General features: G+C 47.0%; 1 protein-coding gene and 1 non-coding gene across 2 annotated transcripts in view; both read right to left on the bottom strand.

Annotated features, from left to right (window-relative positions):
* Window positions 1-1,768: 1,768 nt before the first annotated feature.
* LOC119954018 (multiple epidermal growth factor-like domains protein 6) overlaps window positions 1,769-17,091 on the bottom strand; it is a 73,100-nt gene continuing 57,777 nt past the window's right edge. The window contains exons 15-19 of the mRNA XM_038778793.1: window positions 12,036-12,215; window positions 8,453-8,569; window positions 6,988-7,137; window positions 2,523-2,675; window positions 1,769-1,839 (exon numbers count right to left, since the gene is read on the bottom strand). Coding sequence (XP_038634721.1) covers window positions 1,769-1,839; window positions 2,523-2,675; window positions 6,988-7,137; window positions 8,453-8,569; window positions 12,036-12,215 — 671 coding nt within the window. The remainder of the gene's footprint in view (window positions 1,840-2,522; window positions 2,676-6,987; window positions 7,138-8,452; window positions 8,570-12,035; window positions 12,216-17,091) is intronic.
* Window positions 4,271-4,342, bottom strand: trnag-ucc. The gene has a single exon. It is a non-coding gene; the product is annotated as a tRNA-Gly (tRNA).

Here is a 17,091-nt window from a genome sequence, read left to right as displayed (position 1 = left end):
TAATTGAACTTCAGCTGCAGTTATTACTGCAATTAAACATCAAATTATGGCCAGCCTAATTATACCCAGTTCATATCATCTGTAGCTGTATCCTCTATTTATAAATCACAGCGTGCCTGATCTAACCGAATGGGAACAGACTCACATAGCCAGTGCGTTTAGCTGTGTGTTTCCCCGAGGTTCACAGCACCAAGAAACAACCTGCTAATTGTGGTGAATGTACATTGCTTAATTCACACTGTACAGCATTGTGTCCTTGTGGGCTCTGTCTGTGAGCCGTTGCGAGGCTCTGCCCACAGGGGGAGATGAGGAGCTTGTACAGGGCTCCAACTTTGGCTCCGCCAATGGATCCGCCCATGGCCCCTCCCACTACCGGAGGTATAAAGTACTGCAGCCTTGTGAGTCTGCCCTCAGTTCTTCTGATCACAGGCAGGCTCAGTTGTAAGTCTATTAAAGCCACAGTTTACTTCCTATCGTGTCTCAAGTGAATTGATGGTCACATCACCAATCTAATGCCCATCCAGATATGGGGCCTCGTGAGGAATGCGCACCCGAGGTCGCACTTACCTCATTTACTGCACCGAGGAGCTCACCTTGCTAGAAATCCTCAAGTGCAGCGAGAAATCAGGACGCCATTCATCCCTGAACGTCCCCCAAGCCCCAACTCAGTACAAGGGGGGGTCCACGGGCCCACCCTGCACCCATGCAGTGCACTTCCCTAGTCCGATCACCGCCACGTGAAAAATGTCAGCCTTGGCAGTGTCAGGATGTCACCCATGTGGCACTGCCAGGGTGCCACCCTGCCCAGAGCGCAAGCACCTGGGGGCCTCCGACCCCCGGGGGAGGCTCCACAAGTGCCATTCCGTCTGGTCCCCATTTGCGGAGACCATGAATGAACAGCACTCGCTCGAGGTCTCCAAGGCAAAGTTGATAGATCCCAATGCCTTGGTTACCTCACAACTACATATTCGAGTGAGATTAGCTATATCCTTGTAATATGCAGATTTGCCAAAATGTGATCCCGCCCACAATGGGTGAGCTTCACGTTACGGCATCTCGTGACATTGCGTTGGATCTCGCGAGGTGTAGTGAGCTGGGAGATCCCGGGAGCGGGGTCTTCCATCATTTACTGGCCATATTGCGCCCTGCCTTTCGGCTGTGGGGTTGCCGGTAGATCGCCCCCAGGGACTGATTTTAAATCGAGCTGGCATACTGTGCCCTGGTTGAAAGCTAACCTGGGAACGAGGCCTGATGAAAAGTCTAGTTGGTTCAGAGGACATGGAAAATGCCATGGCAGCATCTAATGATGGGAGTGAGTGCTCTCCAAAGCTTTGTTTATCTGCAGTTCTGGAACCTATTGTTGTGTTATGCTGCTTCGGATAACACAGGCTGCTACTTGATGCAGTCTTAACTAAAGGATGCTCCAGACTCTGAAATGAGTTAAATGCGTTTAGTAATTTATTAATACTTCTCAAATGAGTTTGATTCTCTGCTAATCGAACTGCAGTAACTCAGCCTAACTGTACCAGCTTGCTCTAAGCCACGTGCTGGGGTGTGATGCTGCTGATTAACCCTGTCTGACTTTCTAAATATCTGTCTGTGGAAAGAGGAAGGGTGTGAGTGCTTCATCCCTTTTATAGTGTTTATGTCATGTCCCCTTGTGGTGATGCCACCTCTGAGTGTCCTGACTGCCCATTGGTTGTGTCCTATTCGGAGTGTTCATTGGTTCCATGTTTGCATATCATGACACCTATCTATGCTGATTGCCTCAATTATTGAATTCTTTACTGAATTTATTGCTGACCAGTTCAAATGTCTCGCACTTGTCTTTGGACTTGGCTGCAATGGAAAGATTTTCCCTAAACTTACACTAACAAAACCCTTATAACTTCAAAAGATCTCTGTAAGGTCACCACTCAGCTTTTTCCTTTCGATTGAGAACAATTCCTGCAAATTGGCCTCAATTAGGCCTCTCAGTGTAGTGATCTCTGTCTGTGCATATGTAATCAGTGGCACCTCATGATCACTAGAGGGCCAGACCAACAGAGGTATAAAAGCAACCACACTGGGTCTCTCTCGCTCACTTTCGGATGGTCTGTGACAAGGGCAGGAGTATCAGATTAGCTCAGATGGTTAGTTTAGTTACTGTAGTTAGATCTTGTCAACCTTATCACTAGTATTAATGTTAAAGAACTCATGCAATTATTGTTATAGTTACTCAATAAACCTCTTGTTACCACTGGACGAGTTCAAGTCTTCTTCATCGAGATTCAGAAGACCTCATCGCTAACCAAGGCTCGAGTAACACATATTATACTCCGTAGTATATCAAGATAATACAGGAGCGTAATAAAAGATTCAGTTTTGTCTGTGATGTCTTCAAAGTGGCTACACTGTCCTTGACTAACATTCTGCAGTCCTGGAGTGTAGCTTGACCTCAATTTTCTGCTTCCAAGGGGAGAGTAGCACTGCTGAACCCAACCGAGATACTAAACAAAGAACATGCTTTAATTAGTCCATACCTGCTTCACATGGCTTGCACCACACCTGGCCTTCCAGGTCCTGCCATGAGCCGGAGTCACACAGTTTAGGATTTGCACTTCCCTCTGGACAGTAGTGTCCTGGAGGACACGCAAAAGCCTTGCTCACATTTTGTCCTGGTGGACAGAAGAATCCTAGGGCAAACAGGAAATTAAATAGGTAACAGTGACAGAACAGGAAGCTGTGGATAAGTCCATCGCAGTAACGTATCCTGATTGTTTTTAAAGATTTGATTTTAGGGTGCTAGAAACACTGGTGATGCAGAATCTTTTCTTTGTGTCTGATAAAATAAAGAGTTACACAACATGGACGTGGATTTTCCATGCCCGATACTAGTATCGCGATTCACAATTGGGCGGAAAATGGCGGGTCACCTGAAAAATGGGATTGGCTGCCGGGCACCAGACCCATTGCACTGCTCCACTGCCCTGTCACCAGCCATAGTGGGTTTGCCAATTGCGCAGCCAGGCTTCCCGGCCTGACCTGCTGGGACCATGCAAACAGCTCTTGCATGTCATTGGTGGGCAGTATACACCATTCGCCGGCCCGGTGGGATTTTCTAACCCTCCACCCGCCGCACCGAGAGTCCCGCTGGCGTAAAATAGTGCAAGTCCTGAGGAGCGTGGACCTGGCGCTTGCAGTCCAAGGGGCGACAAGGTGATAAGTACCCTCCCAACAATTGCGTCCAGGGTTTTTGGGGGGGGAGGGGGGGGGAATCCTTCATGGGAGGTTCAGGTCAGAGGGCTTGTGCAGGGCTGGAGGGGCTCAGGTCAAGGGTCTTCCACGGGATGGGGCTTCTTTGGCTGTTATTCCCATTTTCAGCCTTTAAAACTCATTAAACAGTCATACAGTATGTAAAAGTTAAAGTTTTCCCACAAGTCAAAATATACTCATTTGCACCCATAAAACTTTTATACAGTAAGTCAGTATGTAAGAATAAGGTCAGCACAGTAGCATGGTGTTAGCACAATTGCTTCACCGCTCCAGGGTGCCAGGTTCTATTCCCGGCTTGGTTCACTGTGCGGAGTCTGCACGTTCTCCCAGTGTGTGCGTGGGTTTCCTCCGGGTGCTCCGGTTTCCTCCCACAGTCCAAAGATGTGCAGGTTAGGTGGATTGGCCATGATAAATTGCCCTTAGTGTTCAAAATTGCCCTTAGTGTTGGGAGAAGTTACTGGGTTATGGGGATAGGGTGGAGATGTGAGGTTGGGTAGGGTGCTCTTTCAAAGAGCTGGTGCAGACTCGATGGGCTGAATGGCCTCCTTCTGCACTGTAAATTCTATGATTTCTCATAATGGAGTGAAAGCTATCCCATCTGTACCCCTAAACCCTTTAAAAACCTCCGTCCCTATACCAAGTTTAAATGTCTGTGAGATTAAGATGAAATTTATGCCTTTAAAACATGGTGGAAACCTTTGAAGTAGTTTTCACACAATCAATTTAATTGCTTTTTGCAGGCAGTGTGTATGGCTAGGTGGCTGAATGCTTTGAACTGGATTGTTTACATTGACATTCACACCCCTTTACTTGTCAAAAGCTTTGGATTGACAATTTTGGATTGACAGCTCGCTGGAATTCAGAGTGATGAATCAGATTGTTTATTTTTATAGCTCTGCAGGGATCCATTAAACCAGGGTTGCAGATGCTTCCCGAACCGTAATTTTTTTATGCGTCTACCACTAGTGCTTCATAGAAAGTGAAGTGGCAGCGCCCATAGTTTCTTATTTGTTATTGCGATGGCCGGGAATCGATCCCGGGTCAACTGCTTGGAAGGCAGCTATGCTCACCACTATACCACCATCACTCACTGCAGCGCCCATAGTTGTTCTTTCCTCGAGAACAAAGAGGCAGACACAACACCACTTTCTCAAGGGGCACTTAGGGATGGGCGATAAATACTGGCTTAGCCAGGGTTGCTCACATCCCACAAAAGAATTTAAAAAATGTTAACATATTACAAATAGTGCCTAGAGGCACGAGAGAAGGTGCAGATAATACGATAGTCAAACTGCAAGTTAACAATATCAGAACAAAAAGTGAGTCCAAGGCTCTTTTCTCTGGAAAAGAGAATGTGGAGGTCTTCAAAATTGAAAGAATTTTAAAGATAGACACTAAAGAACTGTCTCTGCTTGTGGCGAGTCAAAATCTAGGGGATATAATCGTAAGATAGTCATCAATGTTATGTTATTATGTATTTACTGTACAAAATACAAGGCACCAGTTGCTCATAAGGGATTTGGCAAGCACATTGTGTGTTCATTCATTAAGACTAGCCTTCAAAAACAGTTATACATATTAAAATAACATGAAGGCATTAGAGTTCCGTTTCTTTTGGGTGAGCAAATAAACTAAATCACCAAATTGAGGAATAAATTCAAATGCAGCTCCTTAAAAGAGATACTGCACCAAATGGAATTTCAAAGGAAACTTAAAACATTAAAACAAAACTGATTCAACAAGTCAATAAAATGCGCAGTCTCTGCGGTACCCACCAGGTACAGAAGGCCTCGATAGTGCCGGCACACACCAAGTGCTCCCTTTCCAGGGCACCCCACAGCCAACATCATAGAAGAGGGGCAGACCTCCTTGATTGCCTAAACCTAGTAAGGGCCAGCTTGGTTAGGCCTAGGAGCAGGCCCAAAGGGGGTCCCTTCTACTCCCCTGCCCTCTCCGCACTGGGTGCACGAAGATCAGGATGGGGCTGAAGTGCAACCAAAAAGGAAGCAACAGATTTACTTGTGTGTGGTCCACAGACTTCACCTGGCCACAAAAGACACATGCGGTGTGGGAGTCCATGAACCAACTCAACCTACTTTGTGTGGGATTGCTGTGTGCAGCATCTTGCACCCTGGATCCCCGATGGTAAGGGGGAGGACTCCCATGTAGAGTGCTCACCACCAAGGATATCCACTGCTGGACGGCAACCAGGTACACTAAGGCATGCCTGGATGGTAGACAAAGGTAATGATGGAACCTATACAGGAATGCGCTCTATTAAACCATGCTAAAGGGCTCAGAGGGCATTTTTGTGAGGTGACTCTGATTCTAGGACACCGGTATCCAAGGGTGGTTTTGGGGCTTGGGTGCAATGTGAAGTTCTGTCCAAGCAGGGGTATGCTCAAAAGGGGGCCCACCTCATACCTGAGCATACGAGAGACCTAGTGTGCCATTGGGGTCGAGCACCACCATTTTAAGGTGCTGGATGCATCAGCCACGAACTGGATGCTCAGGAAAGTCCGATGAGTCAGTTGGGATTATCCAACCCACTCCTCCACCACTCAGCAGTCTCCCAATTCTGGTCACTCTAGCAGCTGCAGCCCTATTCTCTGCCAGACACCTAAAGTTATAGCAAAGGATGTGTGGATTCCTCAGCAGCGGGTCCCTGAATACAGCCATTACTCCCAACAGGGGAGTAGTGTGGCCTCAGGACACCATGCTCCAGAATAGGGCTTGGTAAAAGACAGGCAATGCCTGTAAAGAATTATGACAACACCTCAGGTCTATAAACAGGAACTCCACGTCATAATTTCTGGCGGAAGAAATATGATGCCAAGGAAGCATTAGAGCTGTGTGTGTGCTCTGCACAAAACAAAAGTGAAACTAAGACGATCAAGTGACACATTTCCCTTCTGGTGATGTCATGCTGATAACCCTTAAATGTCGTATTACAACAACCCTTAAATGTCGTATTACAACAACCAATAAACCTAATAAAAAGGTTTCAGGAGAAAAATCTAGATGGAGAGTCATTTTAATGAGGAACTTGCTACCACACAGGAGGTGAATATCATTGATGCTTTTTAGGAGAAGCTAGGCAAGTACATGAGGGAGAAAGGAACAGAACAACATACAGATAGGGTTAGATCAAATAGGTTGCAATGAATCTTCATAGACTTTTTCATATAATCTCTGCAGTGCAGAAGGGGGCCATTTGGAGCATAGAGTCTGCCTCAAATATTTAATTCTTTACAGGCACGGAAGTTGTAAGACTTCTTACTGTGCTAGAACATCCAAGATGAGCACTCTACCCATGTCCACTACCCATCCACCCAGCCCTATCCCCATTTCCCCAAAAACTGATCTGTATATCCCTGGACACCAAGGGGCAATTTAGCATGGTCAAATCTTTCTAGCCTGCACATCTTTGGTCTGTGGGAGGAACCTGGAGCACTGCAGACATTGTACTCCACACAGACTGGCTGGAATTGAACTTGGGTCCCTGGTGCTGTGAGGCAGCAGTGCCGTGCCGCCCCTAGATTTGTATGGAGCATTAGTATAAGTTGGGCTGAAGGGTCTACTTCTCTGCTGTGGATTTCACAAAATCAAAATTATCGTGCAAAGTTATTGGCAATCTAATATGAATAAACTCTAGTTATTATTCAAACAATATATATCGACAGAAGTTACAGCATATTAGACAGCACACTGAGATGAAGATCATGGTCTTACCTTCCGAGCAGCTTTTAGTTGGAGCAGTGAGACCGGGGAGATCACAGGAAAACCCAGCTGTGCAAAGCAAACATTCTGACACATCACTCAGTGCCCGAGTATCAGAGAACGTTCCCACTGGACATGGTATTGGTTCCCCTGATCCAGGACCTGGTTAAGCAAAATAAAACATATAAATTCTAAGAATTCCAGAGAGGGAAAAGAGCCTTTAATTTGTCGAGTGAATTCAGAAATGTGGTTGACCCTTTGACTTGGACTTGCAAGCCATTCAGTCCAAGAGTAATTAGGGATGGGAAACAAATTCTAGCCTCGTCAGCAAAGCCTACATTCCATGAAGGGATAAAGAAAGAAAAAGTGCATTCCATGTAAAGTCCACCTCAACCCAGGGCACAGTTGGACAGGACTTTGGTTAAATATCTTCTTTAAAGGACCATGACGGAATTCCTCACATATAGCACAATATTCAAAGCTCCATAATTATTTCCTTTCATGGAACATACCAGTATTATCAAATTGTGTGTCATTTCCAAAAACAATTTTATGTGGTAAACATTTTATTTGGCGTCGGTCGCACTAGGGTCACTGCTCTGGAATCACATCTGAGTAACATGGGAACAAATCACACTTCAACGAGCAATAGACTGAAGAGGACATTTCCACACTGGTCACTGAAGGTGTTGGGGTCTTGGCTGAGGTTAATCTGTTCCAGCAGATCCCTGTCATAGTTCAAGTGAGAATCCACCAGAATGGCCACAGGATGGGATCTTGATGAGTTTGTGCGTGCATGTGTGTGTTGCAGGGGGTTGGGGAGCAGAGCGGAGGGGAAGGGGAGCTGGCTAGTGCACGGGTTAATTTTACTTACAAACCTATTCCAAGCAGGTTCCCTGCCTGAAAGCCAGCCTGATTGTGAGGGGCTGTTGTGTAGGGAAAATTCCAGTGGAGGCCACAGTCCAGTAACACAAGATTTGAGTTTTGAAATGTAATCACTCCGATTGACGGTAGTCATGTAACTATGCCATGAGGCTGCATCGTGCCTACCTGAGATACACAAGTTAGGACAGACCATGGGGCAAATGTACAAGTTATGCAGGTGTAGAAATTGGTTAAGCGATCAGGAGGTAGATCACCACCATTTTAAACGTAGATTTACTGCAAATATTGGAGCTGGCGTCTGCTGCTGACATAACAGTGTACAGAAGCTGGGAGAAAAGCTGGGGGCGGCGGGGTGATGTGCCTCCCAGTTGCACTGCTCTCCTGAAACTTTGGTGGTCAGAAATGAATTTTTTTTAAACTGGTAGATCGACTTTTTTCTCTCCACCTTGAAGGAAAGTACATTTCTGCCATTTGAGATGCGAGACTGCTGGGGTTGGGGTCCCAGGGTCCTTTACATTGCACTGTAACAGTACAGAATAGAATTGCCTTTTTCTGTCTTTTGCTTTCATGCATTTGTATTTACTACACTTACCACAGTATGAACCTCGGGGGCAAATATTACCAGTGATACCATCAATGTTCTGTGGTTGAGTGGCTCCCCCTCTGCAATAATAACCAGGGCTGCATTCCCCACTGGGCTCTGCCAAACCTGCAGCACAACAGGAATAGAAGCAGATTCTACACGTCACTCCTAAACACAAACTGCAACCCATTGAAATACAATATTTTCCAGCTCTTATTACAAAGCCAAATGCTTTTAATTACAATCAAAATTTCTCAACATTGATCAAAATGTCACAAACCAGATAACAACTGGACTTATTAAATAATGTTCCTCAATAGATTGATCCAATTATCTATTCTTTAAAGAGTCACACACACAGAATTTAGTCTTGTTATAAGGCTGTTTGGTGTCTCACTAAGATGTTTTGAGGCTTCTGTAGTTGGACATTAACTATATACATAATTAAGATTTTGCCTTACTTCGGTGCTATCTTCATGCAGACTTAACTCCGACTCCCTCTACACGCAACCTACCATCATGTGACTCTCTACATTACAATGTGGCCAGTCTTGTTCTCCAATCCCACATTAACCCTTGCTGCCGAATACCCTTACAACACAAGTCAAAGCAATCATGATTTATAAAACTCTGATAATTGATGTGTTGGGTACTCTGGATCTGTGGAGAATGCGTTTACCTCAGCAGTAACACATACAGGCTACCAACACTTGAAATAGTACAACACTATTTTATTAAGCTAGGAATTGTTGAACATAGTGTCAACCCACAGTGAAAGTATGTTAGATTAAACTGAAGACCTATGCCTTTCCTGACCAGTCTATACTATCAGCACATGGTAAACATCTGTGCTACAAGCTGTGAGCTCTGTCCTTCTTAGAGGCTGCATCCCGAATGAACGGGAAAACTAGTTCCCTCTGTCTTCATAGTGAGTGTGCTCTAACTGGTGATTGGCTGCGGTGTTGTGTGTGTGGATTGGTCTTGCAGTGCGTCAGTCAGTGTGCATCTGCACCATGATATACTGATGTGCATATTATGACAATAATTACTACCTTTAGACTCTGCTGCTTATCTGGCATTGCTGGAGACCAGATCTTGCACAATAAAGTGTGTCACCTCTTTAGTTATTCTAATGACGCGGATGAACATTGTTCACACTTTGCCAAAAGGCAGCAGTACAATACAAAGCCTCCATCTCACAGCCTCCCATGGTGCAGAACATTTCTGAGGGGATTCTAGACAGCAAGGTGACACAGTGGTTACCACTGCACAGCACCAGTGACCAAGGTTCAATTCCAGCCTTGGGTGACTGAGTGGAGTTTGTACGTTCTCCTCATGTCTGCATTGTTTTCCTCCGGGTGCTCTGGTTTCCTCCCACATTCCAAAGATGTGCAGGTTATGTGGATTAGCCACGCTAAATCTTCTCCTTAACATCTAAAGATGTGAAGGTTAACTGGGGTTACAGGGATAGGGTGGGGGAAGAGGACCTGGGTAAGGTGCTCTTTCAGAGGATTGGCACAGACTTGATGGGCTGAATGCCCTCCTTCTGCACTATAGGAAATGTTATGCTTGATGTTAAATGATTAGAATGTAGCATTATTGTGAGGGCCTAGGCTTCACTGAGGATCATGTGCATTTGTGAATGGGGTAAGTGAACTGGCTTGTTATGGAACATCTAAAATCCAGCTTATGTAGCTAAGTTTGTTGTCCAGATACCACAATTTTACAAAAGTTTAAAGTTGTGAATGTATCAATTTCCAACCCAGAAAAAAAACTTTAAAGCAAAGCATGTGCCAGCTTTAATACCAATAAGCAAGTCCAGAAACATATAATCCAAAGCACTTCAATTGTGTATTCTGCAGTAAAAATCATACAAAAGTGTTAATAAAAACTTAAATGAAACAAAAAGAGAAAATGCTAGAAACACTCTGGCAGCATCTGTCGAGAAAGGACCCGACTCAAGCAAGCACGAAGTAGGCGTCATGTTTTTAATAATGAAATAAAAGGTATCAATCATTTAAAACATTGTATAAACATGTTGCGTGTTCATTTATTTAAACTAGAAACATAATAACATATATACATGGGTATCAGCAGCAGAGTTGTATGTGCTCTGTTCTGTTCACCAAAGTGAAACTGGATCACATGACACATTTCCCATCCAGTGATGGCATGCTTCTATCCTTAAAGCCATTTTGCTTTTCTTTTTTAAAAGATTATTCTATCCCCTTCCAAAGAAGTATATCTATTTACAATACATGTATATTAGAACAGTAGCTGTGCCTGGAATTTTGCACTTCTGGTCGGTGCACCAGTCTGCCAGAACCATCCTGCCCCCAAACCATAGCCCTTGATGTTAGATTGAGGGTTAGGGGCGTGGGGGTGGATGGCAGCAGGGCAAGCTATCTACAGGCTGTGGATAGCCAGCTAAGCCTCTATCGAAGATCTATTAAGGCCTTTTGTCATTGTGGAAGTTTTGTTGGCTTCCAGACATCCCGAGGTGTCAAGGACTAGGCCAGCAATCTGGAAGCAGACTTCTAGAGGCAGACCGGAGGGATGGGGGACAGTTGCTGCTCAAGGCAGGCTTGACAAGTGAGTGGTATAACGTTTCAGGTGTCAATGTCCACACTTGCTTCTGCACAACACACCTTACCTTGCACCTGTACTCATTTCTCTTTCTGAGGCACCTCACATTCCCACCCAAACAGCTAATCGCACTCGCCCTCATCAGATTGCCCTCTGCACCCAGGCCTCACAGGGATCAGATACAAATGTTGTTCTTCTCTTCTTTACACACAAGCCATTATGAACACTCAACGCTTTCACTTCCTGCAGAAGAAGAGATCACCAAACTTGCCAAGAGATTTAGGGAAAGGAGAGGTCCTCCCCAGTGACATGCACCTTGTTGATCTCTGACAACGTGTGCCTACCTGCAGGTTCTGGTCCAGGAAGCTGGTGATGTCAGTAGTGACATCCAAGTCTCCTGAGGCACTGGTACTGAGGTGTTTAGCGAGCTGATCCTCTACCTGCAGACCTTGCGTTGAGGATATCTCCTCCTTCCAGCTGGATCTCAGTGTCTATCCCCTTTGCTCTGAGGAGAGGCATTAGACTGAGGAGGAGGCAGTTGGTGCTGTGGCTGGATCCGTTGGCAGTGGTGTGGCTTCTGGCCTCAGCAGAGAAGTTGGCAATCACCTGTCAAGCAGTGGCAGCACTCTCTGAGAAAAAAATATTTTGAAAAGCAGCCTCTCGCCCGACCATGGCTGGAGCTCTTCGGTGTAACTGATCAAAGCATTCCCAGCTTGTCAGTTTCAATGAAGAGCTCTTGCGGCTGAGCACTCACCTTGGCAGAAACTGTCTGCCGATGGAACAGAAGGAATTCATGCTTCAAGGCTATTGATTGCTTTTAAATTGGCTCTATTGTTTCCCTGCCATTCCTTGCCGGACTTGGAAATTGTACCAGGGAAAACTGGAGGAGGGCAGCATCACATAGGGATTCCGACATTGGGACCTGCTTCCACTTGGCTGGGAATATTCTGCTCTCAATGGGGGAGTGTGACAAAAGTGCTGAGAAAAAGAAAACGGTTAAACTAACCTGAATCATTGCAGTAAGCCCCTGGTGGGCAGGCGGTTGGCTCAATGCTACCTTCAGGACAGTAAAAACCTGCTTGGCATTTTCCCCCCGTAGCTGTTGCTGGGCAGAGGCAATTCGCAGTCGTGTAGTTATCAAGATCAAATGGCTGGGAGGTCCAGGCAGCTGATACACAAAACCAGCCTATGGCAAATGGAATGTGAGAAAACAACATCAAATATGATCAAGACTTGTTGCATACAAATATCTAATTTTTAAAAAATGATGTGGAACAGATTGCTGTTCCCCAATTGAAATAACAAACGGGGCTGAACTAAGGTGGTGGGGGGGTGGGGGTGCGAACCAATCACGCATCTGAAGGTTGGGGGTTTACAAGGTTGAGATGGCAGGCTGTTAATTCACAAGGACTAATCGCTGAGGGGAACTTAGCCACTTTTCTTTTAAATTTAGAGGACCCAATTATTTCTTTTCTAATTACGGGGCAATTTAGCGTGGCCAATCCACCTAACCAACACATCTTTGGGTTGTGGGGCGTGAAACACACACAGACACAGGGAGAATGTACAAACTCAACACGGACCCATGGCTGGGATTCGAACCCGGGTCCTCAGCGCCATAGTCCAAATGCTAACCACTGCGCACAAGGAAGCCACTTTTAAAGCTGATCCATCCGGAGGCTGACATCTTCAGCTGATGGACCTCTGCCTCCTTGAAGGGCCCTGACACTGGAAAGGGGAGCCTGGACTGATGGGTGTCCAGTGGACAAGGTATGAAGGATCCACAAAGTTGGGCAAGGGGAGGGTATGGTGTGCAGTGCTCGCAAGTTTATAACCGATTATGTTAACTCTAATAGAGGCATAACAACAAACATTCCTTTGCCCACCAGATCACTGAGCCACTAGTGTATTAATATTCCTTGACTTTGACAGCTGAGACAATTAATCCCACTTTCTCACCATTAATGAGTGCAAGTGCCACTGCTTACTGATCTGCAGTTAACCCTGTCCACACTCGCTCTCAATTATGAGTGCGCCATGCTATCCCTGCACCACTCGCTGAGATGTTGAGCACATATACCCTCCCCAACCATTGGCAAAGTCACTGCAGAGCACCCTGCTCCATCAGGTTGTGGGAATCCTTACAGGGCCCTCCCAGTCACCCCCTCTGTGACAGGGTAGCACGCAGGGCCTTGCATTGGCCCAAGGGTAGGTACCTGCATCTTATACCAGAGTTCAGGAGAGTTTCGAGACCTGCGGCCACTCGTTCAGGCTGAGTGGGGAAAGGGTACTGTGCGGTCATGTCGATACAGAGAGACCGTTAGGGACAGGTCCTCAATGTGATGGTTGGACAGTAGTCAGTGACCATAGATATGCTACTCCTGGGGGTGGATGAGCAAAGGGTCAACCCCTGGAGGCAATTTCCCAATCTTCACTCTTTCTTCCCTTGCAGTAAGTGGCATCAGAGAGAGAGAGAGAGAGAGAGAGAGAGAGAGAGAGAGAGAGAGAGAGAGAGAGAGAGATGGAGAGAGAGAGAGAGAGAGAGAGAGATGGAGAGAGAGAGAGAGAGAGAGAGATGGAGTCTGTGGAACTGACTTATCATTCTTCTAGCACGTCGAGAGGATAGGCGAGGTCAATGGAGGCTCTGGCTCTCCAGATGCAGGAGCAGAAACGCGAGGAGGAAGGGGTCGCAGGTCCTGCTCTGCAGCCACAGCAAGGACCCGAGAGAGCGATCTCTCGGAAGTGCCTTCTAGAGCCTAAAGTCTACAGACGGCACCAATATTGGAGATGGCTTCACCTGTCCAGGGACATGGTGCTTCATTTGTGTCACTCCTAGCAAGAGCTGGTGCCAGAGGGGCTTGGTGGGCATCCACTGCCCATCTTTAAAAGTCACATCCACCCTCAACTTTTACACACCCATTCAGGGCTCCACCAGTGACCTTTACGGCAGCTCGCAAGCATCCACTGTGAATCAAAGGGATGATGGACACACTTTTCACCAGGGCCCACAACTACATCCATTTCAGCCAGCCGGGAGAGGCATGGGAGATGGCCAGAAAGCAAGCTTTCCACAAGTGACATTGGCTGCATTCATGGGGCTCTCTGATCTCTCCGAGTGCAGTTTATCAACAACAAAAAGGGCTTCAATTCTCTTAATATTTAGCTGGTCTGCAATCACATAAAATGCATCCTCCAGGCATGTGCTACATTATAGGGGAGTTCTTTATTCATTCACAGGATGTGGATGTCGCTGGCTGGGCCAGCATTCATTGCCCAGCCCAGAGGGCATTTAAGAGTCAACCACATTGCTGTGGATCTGGAGTCACATGTAGGCCAGTCCAGGTAAGGATGATAGGTTTCCTTCCCTAAAAGGACACCAGTGAACCTGATGGGTTTTTAACGACAATTAATTTCATGGTCACCTTTAGACTTCTAATTCCAGATTGTTATCAAATTCAAACTTCACCAACTGCCATGGTGGGATTCGAACCCAGGTCCCGAGAGCCTGATTCCGGGTCTCTGGATTACTAATCCAGTGACAATATCACAATGCCACTTTCTCTCCTTCACAATAGCTTCATCCTTAGATACCTGGGGCTGGATGCTCCGTTTTGCAGGCAGCCCGGGGTTTCCTGGCAGCGTGGGCTGCCCCACAATGGGAAACCCCATTGACCGGCTGGCGTAACGGAGCATCCCGCTGGCGAGGTGAAATGGAGATGTGGCGCGGAGGAACAGAGAATCCAATCCCAGATGCTTTTGAGCGAGCACAACAGCTACACGGAGCGCTCCGCAGAAACAAGGGGTGCCCTCTGAGGATATGGGTGATGATGCCAGTGTGGAGGGCCACAGAATGCAGCATAATTAATGAGGCTCATGCGGTTACTTGTGCCTTGGAGGAGCAGACCATCGGGATGCTGAAGAAGAAGTTATAGTGCCTAGGCCAGTCTGGTGAAACCCTGCAATAAAATCCACTGATGGTGACTCACATCGTGGCCGCCTGCTGTGCCATGCACATGGTCCAACAGAGCAAGGAACTGCCTGAGGAGCATGTTTCCTCTGATGAAGGTGACACTGAGGTGGACGATGATCATGAGGTCCTGGAGAGAGCATAGGAAGGTCATCAGGCAATGATGACGACCAGAAGGTGCAAGGGAACTCGGGACGCCCTCATAGCATGAATTGCGATAACATCCCATGATGCTGATGTCCCTTTCCATCTGATTGTTGGCAGTGCACACCCTCATTGGATTAGCTCTTATCATGGGGAGGTGAGCAGTTGCCTATAGTTCTAACGTTGCAGGATGATGATGACGACTTTGAGTGGGGGAACATGAATTGTTCCTCAAAGTGCTATTGCGAATATCTGACTCCTGCCTGGCTGACGGTAGCATGCAAACTCTCAGTGACCAGGGTTCTATCAGGGCCATGTAACACAGAAAGTTTAATCTCTCTCTGAACTAGGCTCCTCCTTAGGTAGATTTGTCCTGAGGTTACGGGTCATCTCAGTCAGATGCACACTTTTGAGAAGGGTCTAGGTGCTGGGGTCCACGGGCTGAGATCAGACTTTCACAATGACTGGATTGAGTGGTAGTGCTGAACGTTGTGGGGTTGTATTCATTAGCAAGGTCAAACCGATATGACTGATGTATTCTGTCAATGTGTGGGTATGCTAGCCAATGGGCTGACAGCATTGCAGAGAGCTTTTGGGGTTCTGCTGTTTGGCGGTGCCATCCCACTTGGATGGAGGGGCTGGAGCTGATTCGGTCACTAGAGGTGGCTGGTTTAGCACATTGGGCTAAATAGCTGGCTTTTAAAGCAGACCCAGACAGGCCAGCAGCATGGGTTCAATTCCCGTACCAGCCTCCCCAAACAGGCGCCGGAATGTGGCACCTAGGGGTTTTTCACAGTAACTTCATTTGAAGCCTACTTGTGACAATAAGCGATCTTCATTTCATTTCAGATGGGCTGGACACTCTCAGAATCCTGGGTGAGATGCCCCGGGCTGTGCACCAGCTTCACCTCCTCCCTGTGGGTGCTCAATGGCCCCTGGTTTCCTCCTTGCCATAGAGGGGCAGCTGGAGGGAGGTCATGAAGCCACACTACCCTCTGTTGTTGGCACTCGTGGATGCGCACTAGTGCTTGGACCATGCTGTTAAAACCTTGCATCATGGAGTGCATGTCATGCACCATAGAGGTCATGCCCTCCACCAGTGCAGGCCAGAGGTCTCGCACCAAGGTCTCCACTCCTCACATTAGTGCTGATCTGGCTGCCTCAGCGAACCGCCATGATTTCCTCAGCCAGAAGGCGTTTGGACTCCTCCTCCTTTCAATCGAGGTGTGTAGCTGACATCCCTTCTTGATGTTCCCGACTTTGCGTTTGCAAATCAAGCAACTGAGGAATGGCCGTGTCCAGAGGACATCAGACTGGGGTTCAGCAGAGTCCTGGCTTTCAGCAATCCTCTCGGACATCCTTGCCTCTACCTGCTGTGGACCAGAGAGTGAGGTTCTCACCACACTGTGATCCCAAGGCCTCTATACCACTAAGTACCACCGAGGTGTGTTCCTCTGCGCTGGTGAAACAAAAGCTGTTACGCCCCTTCGATCTTCACTTTGGCGAGTTCATCCTTGCTGGTGTCTGGGATGGACTCTGCCTGGCTGGTGGAGGCACTGGGCTCTTCCTCTGATGTTAGTGCTTGGCAGAAACAGAAGGGTGGAAGTGACAGAACTCACGTTAGATTAGCGTGACGGATGATGGTGTGCTGGGTCCTCACTTGTTTCTTTTTGGCATCCACCTCACCCTCGGTCCATTTCATCACCGGCCAGCTTCATGTCTCTCTTCTCTAATGCAGAGAGGATTTTAAAATCAGGCATCCCTCCGGGATCTCTCCTGTTTGTTGTGAGCTAGCCTGTCCTGCAAGAAAACAAATGGCGAGAGTGGAAGCAGGCTGCGTGCCAGGGCAGATGGTAAGGATGTCGGGCATGTCTGGTTGGTGAGTGGGAGCAGGGATGGGAGGAGACAATAAGCCAGAGGGGAGATGAGGAAGTATGTGGAAGAGTGAGTG

This window comes from Scyliorhinus canicula, chromosome 19 (assembly GCF_902713615.1).
Source record: "Scyliorhinus canicula chromosome 19, sScyCan1.1, whole genome shotgun sequence".
NCBI classification, from domain to species: domain Eukaryota; kingdom Metazoa; phylum Chordata; class Chondrichthyes; order Carcharhiniformes; family Scyliorhinidae; genus Scyliorhinus; species Scyliorhinus canicula.
This window is presented reverse-complemented; position numbering and strand designations above follow the sequence as displayed.